The sequence below is a fragment of the Ovis canadensis genome, chromosome 7 (assembly GCF_042477335.2).
Source record: "Ovis canadensis isolate MfBH-ARS-UI-01 breed Bighorn chromosome 7, ARS-UI_OviCan_v2, whole genome shotgun sequence".
NCBI classification, from domain to species: domain Eukaryota; kingdom Metazoa; phylum Chordata; class Mammalia; order Artiodactyla; family Bovidae; genus Ovis; species Ovis canadensis.
Window position 1 is genome coordinate 93,498,290 of NC_091251.1, and position 23,809 is coordinate 93,522,098.

Sequence of the window (23,809 nt, forward strand, 5' to 3'; positions counted from 1 at the left end):
TCAGCGGTTGAGGCACATGGACTCAGCAGTTGCGGCTCCTGGGCTCCAGAAGACAGGCTCAACAGTTGGGCATGTGGGGTTTTCCCAGGCGAGGGATCAAACCCATGTCTCTGGCACCGATAGATGTAGTCTTCACCACTGAGCCACCAGGAAGCCCTCCAGCATGAATTTAAATTCTTATAATAGTGATCAGGGAAATGCCAGTGGAAGAGGAGCAACACGATAACACTGGATGTGATCCTACTGATAATTTAAAGGTGAAAATGTGGCAGCAAATGTTGTTTTATGTGTGACTGTTGGATTATAAAATTGTTACAGCCACTTTGGAGAGTAGTTTGATAGTATCCAATAATGTTGAAAAACCACTACAACTTAAGGTTTCAGCAGTTCCCATTCTAGAGTTCTCTAGAGAGCCTTTAACCCATGTTCACAAAGAAGATGTGAAAGGAATGGCCTTTGTAACAGCAAAAATCTGAAAGTAACCTAGATTTCAGTCAACAAACCCAAGTATGTACACAGAATGTAAAGCATACGAAAGTTGTTATAAAGGATCTATATCTTTTCGTAGCACCATGATGAATAAATCTGGAAGACTGTTTTGTTTGAAAAAATCAAAGTTGTGAAAGGATGTGTTCCCAATGATATCATCTGCTTAGATTTCATAAATATATGAATACTTGAGGGAAGGGTGCCTTACCTCTTTCAGAGAGAAGTTTCCTTGGAGAGACTGAGAGGAGAATGGGATTGAAAGTTGATATTTTAGCTACATTTATAGACCACCTTATTTCTTTGTAAGATGAAGCAAATTTGGCAGAATCTTAACATTTGTTAAATCCGGATGAGCAGTACTCATTCCCCTTTGGGAGGGGAAGAATCTAACTGCAGCATGTATTTAACTGGGGGCTGCAATGCTATTAGTCTGAACTGGAAACTGTCAATTATGAAATATTTCCCAAACCCTCTGCCAGTGTTACTGAAAGAATAGAAAAAGATACAAACATGCAAGGTCAAATATGAGCTGCAGAAATAGGAGCCGATTAGCATTATCAACATCGTTTTGGTCAGCAGAGAGAGAGAGATGTATTAAAACTGAGTAACGTGGAGAGAGCTGCATGTGAAGACCTTTCCAGAGGAATTCTACAAAAATTGAACCCATTACAATCCCAGGGTTAGAGCCTCCAAGTAGCTGGTAAGATTGCACTTGGAGGTAGAGCTGGTTGTAGGTATGTAGTCAGGTCCCTTCCATAAACTGTTGTAATTGTAAAGGCTTTGGAAACAGGAGAACTTATTTGAAACTTTTTGGCTGAGCTTGGTTCCCAGAGTGCTGGAAGCCAGGCGGAAAATGGAACCATTCTTCTGTAGAGAGAGTGAAGCGCATTCTAAAAATGACTTGTAAGTAGTAGCATCTTTGGGTCCCCCCAGTATAGGGGGAAAACCGTCTGTCTGATTTCAGTAGAAAAGGAATTTTTGGAAATAGTGTTTAGTAACTTGCTGAATCACTTGGAAGGCTATATAACTAGGTTTGGGAAATGGGTAAGCACAAGGGAAGCCAAGTGGCCAAGACGACGCTCAGATCACTCTAGAAGGCGGAGGGGTGCTGCCCCCGAGAATGGCGTGTCCAGCTTTGCTTTATCACCACCGCGCTTGCATGAGGGTGCCAGTGCATTGTGGCTGCCACTGACGCCACCAGCTTTCATGTAAATAGATTCACAGCCTCCTCGCTCTCTGCAGACACTGCCTTTCAATTCAGAGTCCAGGGTGTGCATATCTCATTGGCCGAGAGGCAAGTTATGTTTGTACCCTGTCTGTAAGAATGACTTGATTAATTGCAGTATAGCACTTCTGAGCTTCTGTTGTGGAAGGCAGACTTGGCATAAGGCATGGAATTTCCCTGGATATAGGAGAAGATTACTTAGATGCTGCTGCTGCTGCTAAGTCACTTCAGTCGTGTCTGACTCTGTGCGACCCCATAGACGTCAGCCCACCAGTCTCCCCCGTCCCCGGGATTCTCCAGGCAAGAACACTGGAGTGGGTTGCCATTGCCTTCTCCAATGCATGGAAGTGAAAAGTGAAAGTGAAGTCGCTCAGTCGTGTCCCACTGTTAGCGACCCTGTGGACTGCAACCTACCAGGCTCCTCTGCCCATGGGATTTTCCAGGCAAGAACACTGGAGTGGGGTGCCATCACCTTCTCCAACTCAGATGCTAGGCAGGCATAATTATAGTTCCCCTTATGTCCAGTTTCCCCAGGTGAACCTGGGTCCCCATCCAGTCCGCTCCAGGAAGGTCTGCTTAGTAGTCACCAGGCCCTGCCCTCACACAGACCGTAAATGTGAAAGGATAGCCAGTGATAACAGATAGGAGACAGAGCCTTCCACGTGAGGACTAAGCTCACAACAAACAGAGGAAAAGGCAATGGGGGAAATACAGACAATGAATATGAAAAGAACACTTTAAAATTAGTCTAATGTTAGCAGGGGTAAGACAACGTATCATAGTCATTAAACAACAGGTTGTTTTTTTTTTTTTAAACAGAAGAAATAGAGGACACAAAATTTTTTCAAATTTGAGTCCAAAAATCAATATGAAAAGTTAAATAGTCTTGTTGGAAAATGAAGTTAAAAACTTACCAAAGTACCTAAATGAAAAGAAATGGGGCAGAGTGTGAGAGAAAAGATAAACTGTTGAGAAAGTACAGTATCCTTTAAGGAGAATATTTACAAAATGAAAGCAAAAAAGAAAGAAATTATTACAAATCAAATAATAAGATTTCACTTAACTGAAAGAGATGTGTTTTAATACTGAAAAGGCCTATTGGATATCCAGTACAAGGACTATAAAAGGACTTGCTTTCCAAAGGCCACTCCAGTATTGAAAAGATGATCCTAAAAAAAATCACTGGAAAACAGATTATATAAAAGATCAGGAATCAGAATATCATTGGACTTTTCAATTCCAACAGTTGAAGCTGGAAGTTAATGAAATAATACCTTAAAAATTCTAATGGTAAACATTTTACTGTCTAGAATTTTGTTGTTGCTTAGTTGATAAGTTGTGTCTGACTCTTTGCAGCCCCATCGACTGCACCATGCCAGGCTTCCCTGTCCTTCACCATCTCCTGGAGTTTGCTCAGACTCATGTCTGTTGAGTTGGTGAGGCCATCCAACCATCTCATCCTCTGTCACCCGCTTCTCCTCCTGCCCTCAATCTTTCCAAGCATCAGGGTCTTTTCCAGTGAGTCAGTGCTTCGCATCAGGTGGCCGGAGTATTGGAGCTTCAGCATCAGTCCTTCCAAGGAATGTTCAGGGTTGATTTCCTCTAGGATTGACCGATTTGAACTCCTTGCAGTCCAAGGGACTCTCAAGAGTCTTCTCCAACACCAGAGTTCAAAAGCATCAGTTCTTCAGTGCTCAGCTTTCTTTATGGTGCAACTCTCAGATCTGTACATGACTACCAAACCACCAGTCATATTAAGGCTGGACATGCCAGGACACAAAACTCCTAACACTTAAGTACTTCTTAGGCAGTTGCTGAATGAGGATAGGGTCCATCAAAATGAGCGAGTAGAGAAGGTAATGAGATCTGGGAAGCATGGAATTCATCCCAAGAGAGGAGAGAAGGAACTGTCAGGATAATGATGGTGATGGTATGTTTCTGGAGATGCCTGAGCAGTAGCCCTAGAGATCAGCAGGGCTGGAATGGAGTGTGACGATGGAGAACTCTAGGAGGATCTAGATACAAATATGCAAGGTCTCCAGCTCTAGAAGGGTCTCCAGGAAAGAGACGTGGAATCGATAGGGCACTTGTGGCTTTTGACCATGTGAGAAACTGTTATGAGAAGAAGGGGGTTTTTCTTAGTTTTTGTTTTTTGGCGGATGGTGTGGTTTTGTTTTGTTTTGTTTTGTTTTGTTTCTTGTTGAGTTTTGAAAGAACTAAGGGTAGGTATATAGAAACTAAGCAAATGGAAAAAAAGAAAAAAAAGCCATTATTAACTCCAGGAAAAACAAAGTAAGCAATTGAGCAAATATAGCTATAGGAAAGTAAATACTGGTGTATAAGCGTGATATAACTGTGATACACACATAAACACATATTCATCTCTACATGCATGTTTACATAATATAGAGCAAGGGAAGGGGGAGCACACTTTCTGGAAGCATGCTTATTTCTCATCTTCCAAAACAGAGCTCCAACAGAGAATATCTAATGTCGATTAATCAAGAAATAGCGCCTGAGTCTGTGGTTTAGGAACATGAAGACACTGGAGGAAGTGGTGCTATAAATTGAAATAATTGATTGCTCTTAGGGGTAAAGACGATGGAGGACTACGGTTTGGTTTTTGTTTTTACCTTAAATGCCTGAAGTTCTGTTTGCCTATAACTAGTATGTGTATTACTTTGTTTAAAATGTAAGTGAAAAAATACTAAGTAAATAGTATAGTAGTAACTTAGTACCACAGGTTTTCCTTCTTACAGAGGGTAAAGTCACTTCGTGGTTTTTGCTGTACCACTTGTTTTCCTGTATCTTTAAGCCTCTATTGAAGGCTTAGATAGATAAAGTTAAATAAGGTGCAGTCCCTGGCTTGAGATACTTGTAGCTTAGGGGGTGTTGTATCAGGAAACTTCAAAAAAACAGCAGGATGTTCTCTGGGGACCAAAGATATGGGGGGAGTGTTGGGGAGTTTAAGAGGAAGAGTGGGTGCTCATAGCTCCCAGGAATGGGAAATACCTGGGGCTTGTGGAAGGAACAAAGGTTAGAGAGGCTGGTATGAGTGTGAGGAGGAGTCCTGAGTACAGCAGAGGAATATCTCTTAAGATGCTGAGCAGCAAATCCATTTGCAGATGTTAAAAGAGACGTTACAGAGCCCCGCAATATGACTGTTCCCTGGTTTACCCACTGTTTTTTCTTTTCCTGAAAGGGTTCTACCAGTTTCCATTGTTTCTAGCAACACAAGGACATCTCTTAACTGTAGCTCCAATAACAGTGGGAGGATGCACATTCCTAGAATTTTTCCTAATAGGTATAAAATGATGCAGTGTTGTTTTGATTTCTATGTCTTTTGTAGCTTATTATAACCTATGATGATTATAACACTAGTTAGGCTCTTTTCATGTAATTGTGCTCTGTTAAGAGATTTTTTTGTTTTACTCCAACATATTCTTTCTTTTAAGCCTGCTTTTATGATAGTTTTGTCTAAAAAATCCTTCGAAATCAGTTATTTTGTCAAAAAAACTGACAGTCCTTTGATTTTTTTTTTAATTGCTAACAGAGCTGGTATTAGAAAGGTGAGTGCAGAGTGAAATCATACTTTCATTAAAGTAGAGGATCCCTCTCTTGATTTTTAATCATCCATAAATTACCTGCAGTCCTCTCAAGGGATACTGTTTAAAAAAAAAAAAAAGGGTAACATGTCAGAGGATGGGACAGAGTGTGAACAACTTCCTGGAAGAGATGATACCCAAATGCAACCTTGATGGAGGAGAAAGAGTTAAAACAGCACACAGAGGGACGGGTAAGCCCAAGAAAAGAGAGAAGAATTGTGTCCAGTTGTGTTTCAGTAGAAGTTGCGACTTGGTTTCTCCTGAAGGCATTCAAGGTGTGTTCAAATACTTGGAACTGATTCTCTTACCCTTTTATTGGAGCTGCAGGTTCACAGAGTGCAGAGAGGCTGCACTGTTAACCACGAAGTTCCAACATGCCTTTGGAAATTTAGAGGGAAGTTATTGTGAGGTTTTGAGCAAGAGAGTGTGTTGGGCTTGCCTGCATGCACTTTAGAAACAATCCTGTATAGGCAAAGTGATCATATTTTAAAGTGTTATAATGCAGACATACAGGACTACATTTTCAGATTAAATTTATCATGTCCAGCTAGGGGATTATATTTCACTTTGCCACAAAAATGAAAAAGGGTGGCCAAGAAACAAAAAAAGACTTCTGCCACAAAGTTTTATCTTTGAACATTTGCATTTTACTGAGCTTTTTTTTTTTAAGTTTGTCAATGAACATTTAAGTGATAAAGTTAATAGGTTTGTGAGTAAACTCTCATTTAGAAATCAGGGGTGTTTAAGTTTGGAGGCAGAAGTAAAAATAATTTTATTTGAATGTTTTATATATAAAGTGTGTATAGATCTGTGTATGTACATAATTACTAAAACATTACTAAAATTTTTTACATAATTAGTGAAAAAAATTTACATAGTTAAAATGAAACTTGGAGGATTGTGGTGTGCATTGAATTAAAGTTATTTCATTCGCTCTTGCCTTAATTTTTGTTGACTAGTTGCCAGAAACATTTGTAGAGGGCTCCTATTTTCAGAACCGGGATAAGTACATAACAGATTGAAAATATGTCAGCTGTGAAGGGATTCATCCAGTACTTTATGTCAGGTTGGCAGGGGGAGGTCCTCTGCCTCTCCTGAGCGGAAGTAGATTCTTTCGCTCTTGTTTTCTGAACAAGTACTGGAGTAAGTCTCCTCGGCAGTGAGCTGCTCCCTGGGCTGCTTCCCTTCTCCCCTTCTTCTTCAATGCTTGTCTTAGTGTGTGTGCTCCCAGCACGGAGTCTGGAAGAATTCATAAACTTTTAGGAGTGGCTGCCTTTGGGGTTGGGATTGGGATGTCTTGAAGGAAGACATATTTTTTTCACTTTTTCAGCACCATTTCAGTTCTTTATTTTATTTTTTTTAAACAAGGAGCATATTCATTTATTTAAAAAAAAAAACTTTGAAAAGAGGGGGCAGCAAAGAGGAGACTTCTGTATGGGAGAAGAATTATTTGAGGGTGAAACAGAAACATTAGTTTGACCATCATTAATTTGGTGACAGCTTTTAACCTCTGGTTTCTCTTGTCTTTCCCATGCATGCTGTGGTGAACACCCTCCTTCTGTTTTCCTGTGGATTAATTTACTTGCTACGATTATTAATAGCAGATTCTGTCGTGCATCAGTATTTCATGTGATTGTGCCTTATCTCATTCTAACCGATTCACTTCTTTTAAGAGATTTGCTCATTTTTATGGTTATTTTTCATGCACTTTGATGAGGAATGGACTGAAAGGAGGAAGGTCAAACTGCTGTTATTTTTCATTCACTACTGTTGTGAAGGTTAATCTTAAGAGAGAGTGATGAAGTTGAAATCTTTATTAAATTTCAGTGGTGTGAGGTGTTTTTTTTTTTTTTTTGTCTTCCTCAACACAGTATTTATGAGCTAACCATAATTACATTTTAGATTACAATATAAATTCTGTTAATGTACCAAGTAATTTCTAGTTCATCTTAGCTGGGAGCATGTGGCTTTTGTTGCAAAAAATTCCATTTCAAGGATACTGAGCTTAGGTGCTTTGGAGATAAGGATTGGATGGCTCTCTGTCCTCCAGAACCTAATATCCACTTGGGGAGAAAAAGCCCAACCATGTGTAGAGTTAATTGCAGAAAGTAGTATTAACAGCAGGAGAGGCATTTTAATAAGAGGGTGGATGCTTTGGTGCCAGGAGCAGGGCTTAGGGGTCAGACCCAGCAGTGACCCAGTCTCTTCTGAGCAGCCCTGGATGGTGGTGGGTGATACCTGCCTGCAGAGGGATGTGGGGAGTAAGCCAGGTAGTTAGCGCACAGTAGCTAGTACAGATGGATGCTCAGATGTAGTTACAGCTGGTGGCAGGAGATTATTGAAGAAGCAAGTTCTGGAAGGACAGCCCGGTATAGCAACCAGGGCAGAAGTCAGGGCACGGAGACCTGACTGCACACGTGGGCTCTGCCATGGTGGACTTAACAGTTTCTGGCCCTGAGATGCCTTGTGTGGAAAATGAAAGGATCAGACAAGCTATTCATTCTCATAACTCACAATTCTAGGTGCTGAATGTAAGGTCAAGAGGGACACCCTCGATTCAGCTTCAGCCATTGTGGAGCTTTATAAAAAGGTGCTGGTTTGTGGAGGGCAGACCTGTTCCTGCTCTTAGAAAGAAACCGGAGCAGGTGCCACTTAATTCTGAGCTCCAGGCCCAATTCAGATGGCAACAGGGTTGCAGTTGAGGGACCTCTGAAGGCGCGTGGAAGGCAAGTGACCTGACTCCTGCAGCATTCTTTCCCCACTGGGTGTTGAGATTCATGTCTGGATTGGGCTTCAGAAGTAATACTCAGGCTATAAATGGAGGCCTTTTTTCTTTTATAATTTGTTTCCAAAGTAGTTTTTCTGCCGTAATTCCTCTAACTGCCAGCTCAGATTTATTAGAGAGCGAGCCCTCCACGTTTTCATGTCAGCGTGCTTTCCCTCTCTGAAAGGGAGATGTTCGCCTCCTGGGGGGCTTATGAGGACTCAGGGGAGGCTCACGGGTCACGGAGTGGCAGGATGGCAGAGTCCTGTGCTCTCTGAGCACCGTGGGGAGAGAGTTTATCCTTAGAAGTAAGCATAGAGTGAAGCAGACAAATAACCCACCAGCAACTGTATTTAAGGAAACACTAAGGCAAGGTGGACTGATTTTGTGTTTTAATTTTTTCCTTTTAAACTCTCTGCCCTTGGGTGTGCTATTTTAAAATCTGCTAAGTGAAACATGGTTACTGGTGAAACTGTGATTAACAGTGATTAGGGTATTAGGGTTGTGCTTAGAAGGAACTTTCTGTTTACCCATTGTTCTTAGTGGTAAAGAATCTGCCTGCCAGTGCAGGAGACCCAGGAGACGTGGGTTCGATCCCTGTGTTGGGAGAATTCCCCTGGAGTAGGAAATGGCAATCCATTGCAGTATGCTTGCTTGGAAAATTCCACGGACAGAGGAGACTGCAGGGCTACGGTCCGTGGGTCACAAAGCATCGGACACGACTGAGCACACACACAGACACCCGTTGTTCTTACTGATGGGACTTTATCTGCTTTTTCTGTGTCTCAAATGCACTTTCTTAAATTCTTTTTGGATTTTAAATACTCAAGTGAGAAAACCTTGATGTCTTTGACAAAGTCAGTTGTGACATTCTGTCTTACTGAACCCTCTGGTCCTCTTCCAGTTACATTATAGGGACTTGAGGGTGGAAATGTTCCCTCTTTGCTTTCTCTTTTGATAGTGACTGGCTTATGTAGAACACCAATAGCTGGTGTTCCCATAGCCCATATTGGCAGCCTGAAAAGCTGTCCTTACTGATGCAGATTCTCAGCTGCGGTTCGTCATATGTGGATCAGAGGCAATTTTCACGGCTTATCTAGTTTAAGTCTAACTTAATGCAGTTTAGACTGTCTCTTTACCTCCTGCCTTCAGAGAAAGTCAATAGATTCTTCCTTTCTGGGTTAAATATACAGTTTCCTTGAGCCATCGATACCTCAGGACAATATGATAATACTCTCCAGAGTGTTGGTCTGCAGTCCAAATGGTGACCTTCTTCCAGTTTAGCCCGAATGTCTGCAGGAGGAGGGTTGGAACATCAAAAGCTGAGAAGCATGGAGTAGGGAAAGGCTACCCACTCCGTTAATCTGACCTGGAGAATTTCATGGACTGTCTAGTCCGTGGGGTTGCAAAGAGTCAGACATGACTGGGAACAACTTTCACTTCACTCGTGTACGTGGGAAAGTAGATGTATTCCAGGAAAGGGCAACAAGTGATGACAGTTCAGTCTGTGCTTTGTTTAGGCAGCCTCACCTGATTACCCAGGACACTGCAACCTTGCAAAAGGGTGGAATGGAGACTCTTGGGTAGGAGGGGGCTTTTGTGTCAATACTAAATATAAAGAAAGTGTTAAATACACACAAAAAAATGAGGAATGCAAGCAATTGTATTAATCATCTGTATGGAGTAATTATTTAAATCTTGTAAATACTGCTAAATCTTATAATCTTCAGTACTTTCTATTTTATGTAGCCCTCCTTTGCTTCCATTTTAATCAGAGGATTTAGCACAAGATCATCTTATTGGAAGGACTTGACATCTGTTGCATTTTGACTTGTTTGGTGATTTGAATGGTTTGAGGTTTTACATGGTGCTGTATTTAATAATTAGTATTCAAGTGTGTGTTCATCATAACAACATTCTCAGATAGTTTATTCTTTTTAGTAACAGAATGAGTTGGTTTTTTTCTTCTAAACTTTTTCTTCTGTTACAAAAGTTATGCATGCTCATTTTAGAAAATAGATAATATAGTTAAATACTTTAAAAAGGAATTATTTATAATCTGTCTACAGACAAGTATTATAACTCCCTTGGTGAATTTCCTTTGGCTTGTTTATATACCTATACATAATTAAAAAGTAACTAAATTTATAGTGTATAAACCATTTTGTTTGTATCCTGAGTTCTGAAACTGGGCTTGTTTGTCCTCAGTTACATTCAATAGAATGCACAATATAAAAATATTCTTAAAAAAATAAGTCCATGGTCAAATCAGTTAAGAAATATCTTAGTTTAATAGTTGTGTTGGGTTTTTTTTTTTAACTGTATATTTCTGTATTATCAAATCCTAATGCAGGTGATGGTGTGTCCCTTCCTTATTTAATTATGGAACGCTTTTTTATGAATTAATAACTTGAAGGATTTGAAACACAATTTAGGGAAAGTTGACAAGCCTTTCTTCCCGAATAGTAGACATTTATTGGTTGTCTCTCTGCTCCTTGTCCATTTCTTATATCCCCCTTCCCCAGATCCTATTTGGTAATTAGATGATCAGTACTAGATCACAATTTGCAGGACTGATGAGTAACTTTCTAATGGATTTTAAATGAATATTAATGGACAAATTATTTTTTTAAAAACACTCAACTCCTTCATGGATCTAGTCTGCTCTCTTAATGCCCTGGGTGCCAGCCACAGAATCTGCATGCCCCTGATGAGCTCTGATTTCTTTTTCTTGAAAGTATTCATTTCAGTTCAGTCGCTCAGTCGTGTCTGACTCTTTGCGACCTCGTGAACCGCAGCGCGCCAGGCCTCCCTGTCCATCACCAACTCCCGGAGTTTACCCAAACTCATGTCCATTGAGTCGGTGATGCCATCCAACCATCTCATCCTCTGTCGTCCCCTTCTCCTCCCGCCCTCAAGTATTCATTTGCTGTACCTCAAATGCTATTTTTCCTCTAATAATTCTGGTATGGTTACCTTTCTATTTACTACATTTTATCTTTACCTCATTACTTTAAGCTCCTCCCGATAAGCTCCTCCTCTTGGCATTATACTAATTGCTTATTGCCTGAGTTTTCTCATATTCAAATATAAGATAAATGTTCACATTTATTTCTGTTCTCCTTTATTTTGCCAGCTGTTGAATCATTTTCTTACCCATCAGTAATTCTTACCATGTGTCTGGCTCCAAACCTTTTAAATTTTATTAAAAAAATATTTTTTTTCAAATCCTTTATATTTTATCATCCCTCTTCTGCCGTCAAGCTTGCTGCCGAATTTTCATGTTGTTTCCTTCACCTGCAGCTACACAAAGTATGTTCCAGCCTTACTAGACCTTTGAAATGTAACCTTCTTCGTCAAACTTTTTGCTTGGAGGGTAGTTGGGAGGCAAATGTTATTCTTTCTTTTGCTCCTTACTCTGTTAAAACAAGCACATTTTAAATTGTTTTCTTATCTCTAAACTCAAATGTAAATTCATCTGTTTAGGTATGTTTTGTATCTATAACTTCTTTATTCACTTTGGTAATTTGAGGGCAAATTATTTGAATCTACTTTGTCTCCATCAGTGTTGTCTTTTTTAGATAGTGAACATTTGGAGAGCAGGAACTAGACTTATCAACTCATCTCTTCCCAATCCTTCCTGATTTTTGTTGAAGAGATAGAACGGAAATGAAAGACGGGGGAAATTCCAATCTAAAAAGTTAAATGCTGATTCATAAAGCTTAAATTATCCAGGACGTTGCATGGGGATGTTTGTACATGTTTCAAGGCTGATTTGAAAGAGTGAGATGTCCCTTCTATCTGAGATGTTACTTTTATGTAATGTGGCTGTAATTCAGGAAAGCGAAGAAGGGAAGTAAGGGAAATCATTGGCTTTATTTGGTTATCGTAGCTAATCTAATGTCCAAACACTGTGATGTAATATTTCTGTTTTAAAATAGTTTCCTGTTATATTCTAAAGAATATTTATGGATATTTTAAGTCTGTGTATATAGCTTAATAAACTATTTACAGTGACACTTTATAAATATTCACATTGTTTATCTGTGTAATCTCAGGATATTTGTATAGTTATTCCTCATCAAAATTTCTTCTATTGCCTGGAATCATTGAGAGTTGGCCCTGTATCTGAGGCTGTGTCAGTTAAGGGACCTACCAACATCCCATTTTGAAATACAGAGGTAATTGATGGAGAATGCTACATCTTTTCATGGGCTTTCCAGGTTGCTCAGTGGTTAAAAAAATCTACCTGCCAATTCAAGAGATGCAAGTTCCATCCCTGGGTCAGGAAGATCCCCTGGAGGAGGAAATGACAACGCAGTCCAGTATTCTTCCCTGGGAAACCCCATGGACAGGGAAGCTTGGCAGGCCGCGGTCTGTAGGGTCCCAAAGCGTTGGACACAACGAAGCATGCACACTGCATCTTTTTAGTGAATGTGCCATATCGTACTGTGGATTATTTCAGAGCAGGAGCTGTAAGTGGTTGTTAGTTTTTTGTTTTCTTTCCTTCCCACATCTTCTTGTGTAACCTTTAAACTATTTTTATGCCCTTGGCACCAAGAAAGTTTCCCATGTTGTTCTTTTCCTTTGGTTCCTCCAATTATTTATTGTTCTCACTTCCTTATCACTCATTTATTTCTTGGAAAAATCTTATTTTTCTGCTTAATAATTCATGTTGAAATGGATAAATAAGGAAGATATCAAATGAGCACTTGCATATATTTTACCTGTAATTTAAGGGAAAGGGTCATGAGAAGAGATTTGGAGATAACTGCATAGAGGTAATATATTTAAAGCTGTGGGTATCTATGACATCTCCAGACAGTACTGGCTACCATGCAGCTATCTCTCCCAAGCAGTTTCCTAATTCTGCTTCATTCAGTTGCACAGGCAACTGATCCAGCCAAGTCAACACCCTGGTTTCCAGAGTAATGTTTTTACTCCAGTATCCCCAGACCTGCGATCTCATCCTAATGCACTCGGTGCTCAAATGCATCCTAATACTAACACCCTTTACAGCACCTTCAAAAACTCTAGACGCTAGTAAGAGAAGTAAGCCGAGGGTACCACCCTGGAATCACTTGCTTTTAAATGGAGCCACCAGTGATCCTGAGGAGGGAGCCAAAAGAAAGAGGCAAAAGAAAGCGGAAATTAAGAGGAATGTGTTCATCATGAAGGCCTAGAGAAGACAGCATTTCAGGAGAGAGAGAGGTCAAGAATGTAAAGGTCGTTGAGTGTGTGGGCACTCTCTCATGTGCCCATGTATATTTTGAAATTAAAAGACAACACAGAGTTATCATAATCAAGATGAAGCAGGAGTCTTGGCAGTTTTTTTTTAGTTACAAAGAAATGTATCTCTGTAAGACTTTAAAGTAATTTTATCTATTTTTGGTTGTGCCGAGTCTTCCTTGATACGAGCACTTTTCTCTAGTTGCAGCGAGGGGGGCCCACTCTGGTTTCCGGAGGGCTTCTCATTGCATTGGCTTCTCCTGTTGTGGAGCCTGGGCTTTAAAGCGCACGGGCTTCAGGAGTTGTAGCACAGGGGCTCAGCATTCGGCTTCCACGCTCCAGGTCGATGGCTCAATCGTCATGGCACACAGGCTGAGCTGTTCCACGGCATGTAGGATCGTCTCAGACCAGGGATCGAACCTGTGTCTCCTGCATTGGCAGGCGGGTTCTTTACCGCTGAGCCATCAGGGAAGCCCACTTGTGTAAGATTTTTAAAAACCTGTTAAAAAGACCCAGGAAGCATATGCGATGCTTCTGAACAGGAGTCCTGTAGTAGTGACCACCAAGAGCAGGCATTTCCAAGTCAGTGTTACTTACTGTATTTTAGTGCTGACCTACAACTTCACAGATACTAAAACAAGACAGTCGTGCAGTCAGCTCTGTTCTAAGGGAAGTGAAATGTGGCACGAATGAGTCTTTCCCCTGGGGGATTGGTGCACTGGCCTTTTAGAGAATGTCAGTTCTGGGAACGATAGGTGATTTATTTGGATTTCTGTGTAAGTTTGTGAGAGACATTGAAAACATCTGATTTTCATAAGAATCTATTGAGAATTATTTTGTATGTCAGTATATTCTTTCTTTGAAAGCTGTCTCACTGAAATAAACAGCTTCTTTTTTCCCTAGTTACAAAATAGCTCATAAATTGTGGTTTGGGGCTGTCAAAAGACTTTTTTTTTCTTTCTTTGAGATGGGCTAGTGTTTACTTTGCATTTTGGTTCAGTTGCCCAGTTTCCTTCCATTTTATAAGGAGCACTTCTTGAACCTTGGCTGTGTCCACATGGTCTCTTTCAGACGCAACAGTTAGCACATTATTCCACTTGAAGGTTTACAGTTCAAGAGGAGCCTGGACAGTTCCCAGATATACAGTCACATTATAGCAATCTGACGGTAGAAGTATCTAGAGAGGTCGAAAGTCAGGTTTCATTGGGTAGCGGTGTGAAACCCTTATCCCTTTCACAAAAGATGGTGAAGAGGAGCCAGAGGGAAAACAATTGGCGCTTTTGTGTGGGGCTGGTCTAGGCAGCCGTGCGAGCCCAGCTGGAGCTCGTTTGGCCCTATGTTCCGCAGGCGGCGTGCATTTTTGAAACACCCCTAAATGTTCCAGCCTTTAAATAGCAGCGAGTCTTCTAAAATGATGCTGCAGAGCGCAGGAGAAATTAAAGCGGCTGCCTGGGAGGCAGGAAGCCGACTAGCGAGATGCTTAATTATCGTGGAAGTAAGTGCTTGTTGCTGGGGAGCGGAGCACAGCGAGCCCGGGTCGGCCTGGGTGTCAGCCGTGATTTGTAGACAATGCGGCCCCAGCAGCGCAGTGCTGGATCAGCAGCATCTTTGCAAACATGCATTTGGCAGGGATTTAAAGGCCAACTCTTGTGTCATTTGTGGAGCCTTGGAAAAGGGTCCTCTGCCTTTATTTTCAGGATGTACGCAACCATGCAGGATTTTGTGCTCAGAATTTGTGCCTCTTGCCTCCTGATTGACGAGCTCCTGAGGAAGTTGGTTTTCTTTGCCCGTCACCTGGAAGGATGTTAGCAGTTCTCTGTCGTCAACTGGGGGCTATGGAAAGGTCTGCCCACAGCAGCTTTTGGTTTCTGCTGTCTTCATAAATTAGCACCGAAGGGTGGGGTGGATTGCAATGCGTAAGGAAATGCAGGCATTTTGCTAATTAGTGAAACGTTTGTAGCTTTAAGGGTAGATAGAAGGAAAGAGAGCTCGGGGAGAGGTGGTGGAAAATGCTGGATGCATTCTGAAATTCTGCTCTTTGGGGTAAGTAATCAACTAGAGGGAGTTACAGAAGCATGCTAATGGGTAGAATGGCCTGGGGAAAACCGTGTTTATTTTCTCTCTGTTGTATTTGCTCTTGCCAACTCTGTTAAGCCTTTGTAAAGAAACAGAAAACTAAGTTTGAATTTTGAAATACAGAAGAGGTTAAAAAGTAAGTGTTGTGATATATTCAGTAACATGATTTTTCAATTTTTAGTCTTGTTTAAAAGCTGTATGTTGCTCTAATTATCGAACTCTGTTGGTTATGCCGTGAACTTCCGGCCAGCACAGCGGTTCCCAATAGTCTACATTGTTAGAGGTCACTGGAGTCTGTTCGTGGCCTGTACTTGGGCTAATGTCCTGGAACAAGATCCCTCACCACCTTCTAATGATATGAAACAGTTCAATTAAGCTGAAGTATTCATAGTCTTTTAAAATATATGTAATTTAAATGATGGATATTGTTAAATGCTTTCAAATCTGCTTTACTAAAAATATGGGTTGTAAACTGTGAGTCACAATCCGTTAGTGAATCTTGTATTTGGATGTGTCTGGTTTTGGCAATTGTATATTTATTTTTAGATGTATTTATTAAATGCTAATCCAAATTGTCCTTCTCTCTTTTAGAGAAAGCATGGGATTATGGCAGTCACAGAGTCCCAGTAATACAAGTTCCATTCAGTTCTTTCTGAAAGACAGCCATCTATCAAAGTAAAGCAAAGGAACTCTTGTGGATTATAATGCTCTAAAGATCTGGATTTTCAGAGATTTGAAAATAAGGAGTTATTTTAACCTTTTAAATGAAAAAGATTAAGATCTGGGGCAACTGCTGTATTTTCTGGAAGCCATTCTCCAAAAGGGAAGTGCACATTTAAAACTTAGGTATGATGGTCCTTTCTGTGGGGATTTAAGTCAGATTGCTTCTGCATCATGACCAGCCTGAAACGGTCACAGACAGAGAGGCCGGTTGCCACTGAAAGGGCGTCCGTTGTGGGTGCAGATGGCACCCCCAAAGTCCACACAGACGACTTCTACATGCGACGTTTCAGGTCCCAGAATGGCAGCTTAGGGTCATCTGTCATGGCCCCCGTAGGGCCCCCCCGAAGTGAAGGTTCTCACCATATAACTTCGACCCCCGGAGTCCCAAAGATGGGAGTTCGGGCAAGGATTGCGGATTGGCCCCCCAGAAAGGAAAACGTAAAAGAATCTAGCCGTTCGAGCCAGGAAATAGAAACCTCAAGTTGCCTTGAGAGCATGTCCTCCAAAAGCAGTCCTGTGAGTCAGGGAAGTTCTGTAAGCCTCAATTCCAGTGACTCAGCCATGTTAAAAAGCATACAGAACACGCTGAAGAACAAGACGCGGCCATCGGAGAACATGGACTCCAGATTTCTCATGCCCGAAGCCTACCCCAGCTCCCCCAGGAAGGCTCTGCGCCGGATACGGCAGCGCAGCAACAGCGACATCACCATAAGTGAACTTGACGTGGATAGCTTTGATGAATGTATCTCGCCCACCTACAAGGCGGGGCCATCGCTGCACAGGGAATACGGTAGCACATCCTCAATCGATAAGCAGGGAACGTCCGGAGAAAGCTTCTTTGACTTGTTAAAGGGCTACAAAGACGACAAGTCTGATCGAGGTCCCACTCCGACCAAGCTCAGTGACTTTCTCATCGCCGGTGGGGGCAAGGGTTCTGGTTTCTCCTTGGATGTTATAGACGGGCCCATCTCACAGAGGGAGAACCTCAGGCTCTTTAAGGAAAGGGAAAAACCACTCAAGCGGCGCTCCAAGTCGGAAACCGGAGACTCGTCCATTTTTCGTAAATTACGCAATGCCAAAGGTGAGGAACTTGGGAAGTCGTCGGATCTCGAAGATAACCGATCGGAAGACTCTGTCAGGCCCTGGACATGCCCGAAGTGCTTTGCCCACTACGATGTCCAGAGTATCTTATTTGACTTGAACGAGGCGATTATGAACAGGCACAATGTGATTAAGAGGAGAAACACCACCACAGGCGCTTCGGCAGCTGCGGCGGCATCCTTGGTCTCGGGGCCTTTGTCTCACTCCGCCAGCTTCAGCTCCCCAATGGGCAGCACAGAGGACCTGAATTCCAAGGGAAGCCTCAGCATGGACCAGGGAGATGATAAAAGCAATGAGCTGGTGATGAGCTGTCCGTATTTTCGGAATGAGATTGGTGGAGAAGGGGAAAGGAAGATCAGCCTGTCCAAATCAAATTCTGGTTCCTTTAGTGGATGTGAAAGTGCCTCCTTTGAGTCTACGCTCAGTTCCCATTGTACAAACGCAGGCGTGGCAGTACTTGAAGTGCCCAAGGAAAACTTGGTGTTACACCTGGATCGGGTGAAAAGATACATTGTAGAACACGTGGATCTCGGCGCCTACTATTACCGGAAGTTCTTCTATCAGAAGGGTGAGTAGAGATCTTTAATTTTCTTTTGCCATACTTTCTGAAAAGGAGTACTGTCTCAGGTTTTATAAGGCAGTGTGATGTAAGATTGGCATGAATGCCTTCTCTTGATGGTGAAAGAGTTAGCTGTTTGCTGCAGTGTATTTTCGTTTGCATCTTGGGAGTTACTTCCTCCTTTTAGATATATTTAATATCTTGTATACAGAATATTAATTTTTTTAAGTAAAAAGCCTCTGATTCAGTGGATGAAATTGTAACGTTTATGTAGAAGACGCTGTGTCACCTTTAGGGATAAATGTCACATAAAGTTAAAAGTATTTTAAATACAGCTTTTAAAGGGTTTCAAAAGCAGTCTTAATGCTGGTTTTTTATTTGTTTAGTACTTTTACAATTGGTACCGGGTCATTTTTTTTTCTCCCTCAATGTTCTCATCACTAAATGACAATTATAATACATTCCCATTTATTTCACAGGTATTTTAGTGAGAATTTTATTATTTGACAAAAATCTCAGAGTTGGGAATCAAACCTTGGTCTTCTATATTTGAGTATAAAAGGCCCTGGAGTGAGAGGTACCATTAACATGTTGATGACCTCTTTCTCTGCTTTGGGGGAAAACATATCTATATTGTTGGATTGTACTGTATATATACAGTTTTATCTCATGCTTTTAAGAAAACTCTGTGAATTCACTGACAGGTAGTTTAAATGAACTCTTAGGAGCTTTCTAATAGTGTTTTTGAGCAGCATTATTAATTGAAGAATGAGCTTGTCATTCAAGTACCTGAGCTAGGAGACAAGATGCTCACCAAGAAAGAACGTACACCCGTGGTCCACAAGCTAGCTCAGTAATCTCTGCATTGAGACCAAGTGAGAGGCCCCCTGTATACAAGCTACTAGAGTGGTCTTTCAATTTCCCACCTACTGTTTAGGGGTTTTGAGTCCTTTGGAGATTTATTCTTCCAAAGGAAGTTTGATTTCTAGTACTTTATTCTCGTGCTCTTGTTGTATGACATTGCTTACTTTAAAATCAAATTTATTGTAAGGTTATTGCATGGTCAGCCGTATTCACAAGGGTTTATTGACCAAAGGAGCCTTGTCTCAGTGCTTAGCATCCACGTCTCTTAAACATCTATGGCAAAGGTCCTGGAACTAATATGATAATGAAAATCCTGACTTCATTGGTCAGCCATCTTTATTTTCTCAGAAAACTTTGTGGAGTTCAGATTTTAGAAATCACTTCTTTCTTATTCTGTCCTTAAGGCTACAGAGTATTTTGACCTTGCCTTCTTGGTATTTGGGGCCAGATAATTCTTTATTGGTTATATCCCATAGTCTTACGCATTCTGGGATATAAGATGTTTCGCAGTGTCCCTGACCTCTACATCCCAGATGCCGATAGGTACCCCAACTTGTGATGACCTAAAATGTCTCTGTTTGGATATTGCCAGATGTCCTCTAGGAAATTGCCCCTTGATGAAAATCCCTGTTTTACTGAGCCTGGAGAAGTTTTCCACAGGTGTTTGTGAGCTGTCTGTAAAGGAAGCCATCTTCCTAAAGAACTGACATTCCAACACAGGAGACAACATGTTACTTATAATCTTACATAGGTATTAATAGTAGTTGGCTCTTTTCCCTAGTTCAGTTCAATCACTCAGTCATGTCTGACTCTTTGCGACCCCATGAACGCTAGGCCTACCTGTTCATCACCAACTGCTGGAGCCTACCCAAACCCATGTCCATTGAGTCGGTGATGCCATCCAACCATCTCATCCTCTGTTGTCCCCTTTTCCTCCTGCCCCCAATCCCTTCCAGCATCAGGGTTTTTTCAAATGAGTCAGCTCTTTGCATCAGGTGGCCAAAGTATTGGAGTCTTCCAATGAACACCCAGGACTAATCTGCTTTAGGATGGACTGGTTGGATCTCCTTGCAGTCAAAAGGACTTGCAGGAGTCTTCTCCAACACCACAGTTAAAAAGCATCAATTCTTCGGTGCTCAGCTTTCTTTATAGTCCAACTCTCACATCCATACATGACTACTGGAAAATCCATAGGCTAGACTAGACGGACCTTTGTGGACAAAGTAATGTCTCTGCTGTTTAATATGTTGTCTAGGTTGGTCATAACTTTCCTTCCAAGGAGTAAGTGTCTTAACTTCATGGCTGCAATCACCATCTGCAGTGATTTTGAAAAATAAAGTCAGCCACTGTTTCCACTGTTTCCCATCTATTTGCCATGAAGTGATGGGGCCAGATGCCATGATCTTCATTTTCTGAATGTTGAGCTTTAAGCCAACTTTTCACTCTCCTCTTTCACTTTCATCAAGAGGCTTTTTAGTTCCTCTTCACTTTCGGCGATAAGGGTGGTGTCATCTGCATATCTGAGGTTATTGATATTTCACCCGGCAGTCTTGATTCCAGCTTGTGCTTTCTCCAGCCCAGAGTTTCTCATGATGTACTCTGCATTAAGTTAAAGAAGCAGGGTGACAGTATACAGCCATGATGTATTCCTTTTCCTATTTGGAACCAGTCTGTTGTTCCATGTCCAGTTCTAACTGTTGCTTCCTGACCTGCATACAGGTTTCTCAAGAGGCAGGTCAGGTGGTCTGGTATTCATCTCTTTCAGAATTTTCCACAGTTTCTTGTGATCCACACAGTCAAAGGCTTTGGCATAGTCAATAAAGCAGAAATAGATGTTTTTCTGGAACTCTCTTGCTTTTTCCATGATCCAGCAGATGTTGGCAATTTGATCTCTGGTTCCTTTGCCTTTTCTTTTCTTTTTTTTTTAATTTTAAAATCTTTAATTCTTACATGTGTTCCCAAACATGAACCCCCCTCCCTCCTCCCTCCCCATAACATCTCTGTGGGTCATCCCCATGCACCAGCCCCAAGCATGCTGTATCCTGCGTCAGACATAGACTGGCGATTCAATTCTTACATGATAGTATACATGTTTCAATGCCATTCTCCCAAATCATCCCACCCTCTCCCTCTCCCTCTGAGTCCAAAAGTCCATTATACACAGCTGTATCTTTTTTCCTGTCTTGCATATAGGGTTGTCATTGCCATCTTTCTAAATTCCATATATATGTGTCAGTATACTGTATTGGTGTTTTTCTTTCTGGCTTACTTCACTCTGTATAATCAGCTCCAGTTTCATCCATCTCATCAGAACTGATTCAAATGAATTCTTTTTAACAGCTGAGTAGTACTCCATTGTGTATATGTGCCACAGCTTTCTTATCCATTCATCTGCTGATGGATATCTAGGTTGTTTCCATGTCCTGGCTATTATAAACAGTGCTGCGATGAACATTGGGGTACATGTGTCTCTTTCAGTTCTGGTTTCCTCGGTGTGTATGCCCAGCAGTGGGATTGCTGGGTCATAAGGTAGTTCTATTTGCAATTTTTTAAGGAATCTCCACACTGTTCTCCATAGTGGCTATACTAGTTTGCATTCCCACCAACAGTGTAGGAGGGTTCCCTTTTCTCCACACCCTCTCCAGCATTTATTGCTTGCAGATTTTTGGATCGCAGCCATTCTGACTGGTGTGAAGTGGTACCTCATTGTGGTTTTGATTTGCATTTCTCTGATAATGAGTGATGTTGAGCATCTTTTCATGTGTTTGTTAGCGATTCGTCTGTCTTCTTTGGAGAAATGTCTATTTAGTTCTTTGGCCCATTTTTTGATTGGGTCATTTATTTTTCTGGAATTGAGCTGCATAAGTTGCTTGTATATTTTTGAGATTAGTTGTTTGTCAGTTGCTTCATTTGCTATTATTTTCTCCCATTCAGAAGGCTGTCTTTTCACCTTGCTTATATTTTCCTTTGTTGTGCAGAAGCTTTTAATTTTAATTAGATCCCATTTGTTTATTTTTGCTTTTATTTCCAGAATTCTGGGAGGTGGATCATAGAGGATCCTGCTGTGATTTATGTCAGAGAGTGTTTTTCCTATGTTCTCCTGTAGGAGTTTTATAGTTTCTGGTCTTACATTTAGATCTTTAATCCATTTTGAGTTTATTTTTGTGTGCGGTGTTAGAAAGTGATCTAGTTTCATTCTTTTACAAGTGGTTGACCAGTTTTCCCAGCACCACTTGTTAAAGAGATTGTCTTTACTCCATTGTATATTCTTGCCTCCTTTGTCAAAGATAAGGTGTCCATATGTGTGTGGATTTATCTCTGGGCTTTCTATTTTGTTCCATTGATCTATATGTCTGTCTTTGTGCCAGTACCATACTGTCTTGATGACTGTGGCTTTGTAGTAGAGCCTGAAGTCAGGCAAGTTGATTCCTCCAGTTCCATTCTTATTTCTCAAGATTGCTTTGGCAGTTCGAGGTTTTTTGTATTTCCATACAAATCTTGAAATTATTTGTTCTAGTTCTGTGAAAAATGTGGCTGGTAGCTTGATAGGGATTGCATTGAATTTGTAAATTGCTTTGGGTAGTATACTCATTTTCACTATATTTATTCTTCCAATCCATGAACATGGTATATTTCTCCATCTATTAGTGTCCTCTTTGATTTCTTTCATCAGTGTTTTATAGTTTTCTATATATAGGTCTTTAGTTTCTTTAGGTAGATATATTCCTAAGTATTTTATTCTTTTCGTTGCAATGGTGAATGGAATTGTTTCCTTAATTTCTTTTTCTACTTTCTCATTATTAGTGTATAGGAATGCAAGGGATTTCTGTGTGTTGATTTTATATCCTGCAACTTTACTATATTCATTGATTAGCTCTAGCAATTTTCTGGTGGAGTCTTTAGGGTTTTCCATGTAGAGGATCATGTCATCTGCAAACAGTGAGAGTTTTACTTCTTCTTTTCCAATTTGGATTCCTTTTATTTCTTTTTCTGCTCTGATTGCTATGGCCAAAACCTCCAGAACTATGTTGAATAGTAGCGGTGAAAGTGGACACCCTTGTCTTGTTCCTGACTTTAGGGGAAATGCTTTCAATTTTTCACCATTGAGGATGTTTGCTGTGGGTTTGTCATATATAGCTTTTATTATGTTGAGGTATGTTCCTTCTATTCCTGCTTTCTGGAGAGTTTTTATCATAAATGGATGTTGAATTTTGTCAAAGGCCTTCTCTGCATCTATTGAGATAATCATATGGTTTTTATTTTTCAATTTGTTAATGTGGTGAATTACATTGATTGATTTGCGGATATTGAAGAATCCTTGCATCCCTGGGATAAAGCCCGCTTGGTCATGGTGTATGATCTTTTTAATATGTTGTTGGATTCTGATTGCTAGAATTTTGTTGAGGATTTGATATCTATAGGACATTTCACCCCAAAACAATGAATTTCATCTTTTTTTCAAGTGCTCATGGAACTTTCTCCAGGATAGATCACATCCTGGGCCATAAATCTAAACTTGATAAATTCAAAAAAATCGAAATCATTCCAAGCATCTTTTCTGACCATAATGCATTAAGATTAGATCTCAATTACAGGAGAAAAACTATTAAAAACTCCAACATATGGAGGTTGAACAACACACTTCTGAATAACCAACAAATCACAGAAGAAATCAAAAAAGAAATCAAAATATGCATAGAAACTAATGAAAATGAAAACACAACAACCCAAAACTTGTGGGACACTATAAAAGCAGTGCTAAGAGGAAAGTTCATAGCAATACAGGCATACCTCAAGAAACAAGAAAAAAGTCAAATAAATAACCTAACTCTACAACTAAAGCAACTAGAAAAGGAAGAATTGGAGAACCCCAGAGTTAGTAGAAGGAAAGAAATCTTAAAAATTAGGGCAGAAATAAATGCAAAAGAAACAATAGAGACCATAGCAAAAATCAACAAAGCCAAAAGCTGGTTCTTTGAAAGGATAAATAAAATTGACAAACCATTAGCCAGACTCATCAAGAAGCAAAGAGAGAAAAATCAAATCAATAAAATTAGAAATGAAACTGGAGAGATCACAACAGACAACACAGAAATACAAAGGATCATAAGAGACTACTATCAGCAGTTGTATGCCAATAAAATGGACAACGTGGAAGAAATGGACAAATTCTT

General features: G+C 40.7%; 1 protein-coding gene across 1 annotated transcript in view; it reads left to right on the plus strand.

Moving 5' to 3' along the window:
- SIPA1L1 (signal induced proliferation associated 1 like 1) overlaps nt 1–23,809 on the plus strand; it is a 165,966-nt gene that overhangs the window by 8,554 nt on the left and 133,603 nt on the right. Inside the window, exon 2 of the mRNA XM_069596926.1 lies at nt 15,980–17,780. Within this exon, the coding sequence (XP_069453027.1) occupies nt 16,283–17,780 (1,498 nt within the window). The 5' untranslated portion in view covers nt 15,980–16,282. The remainder of the gene's footprint in view (nt 1–15,979; nt 17,781–23,809) is intronic.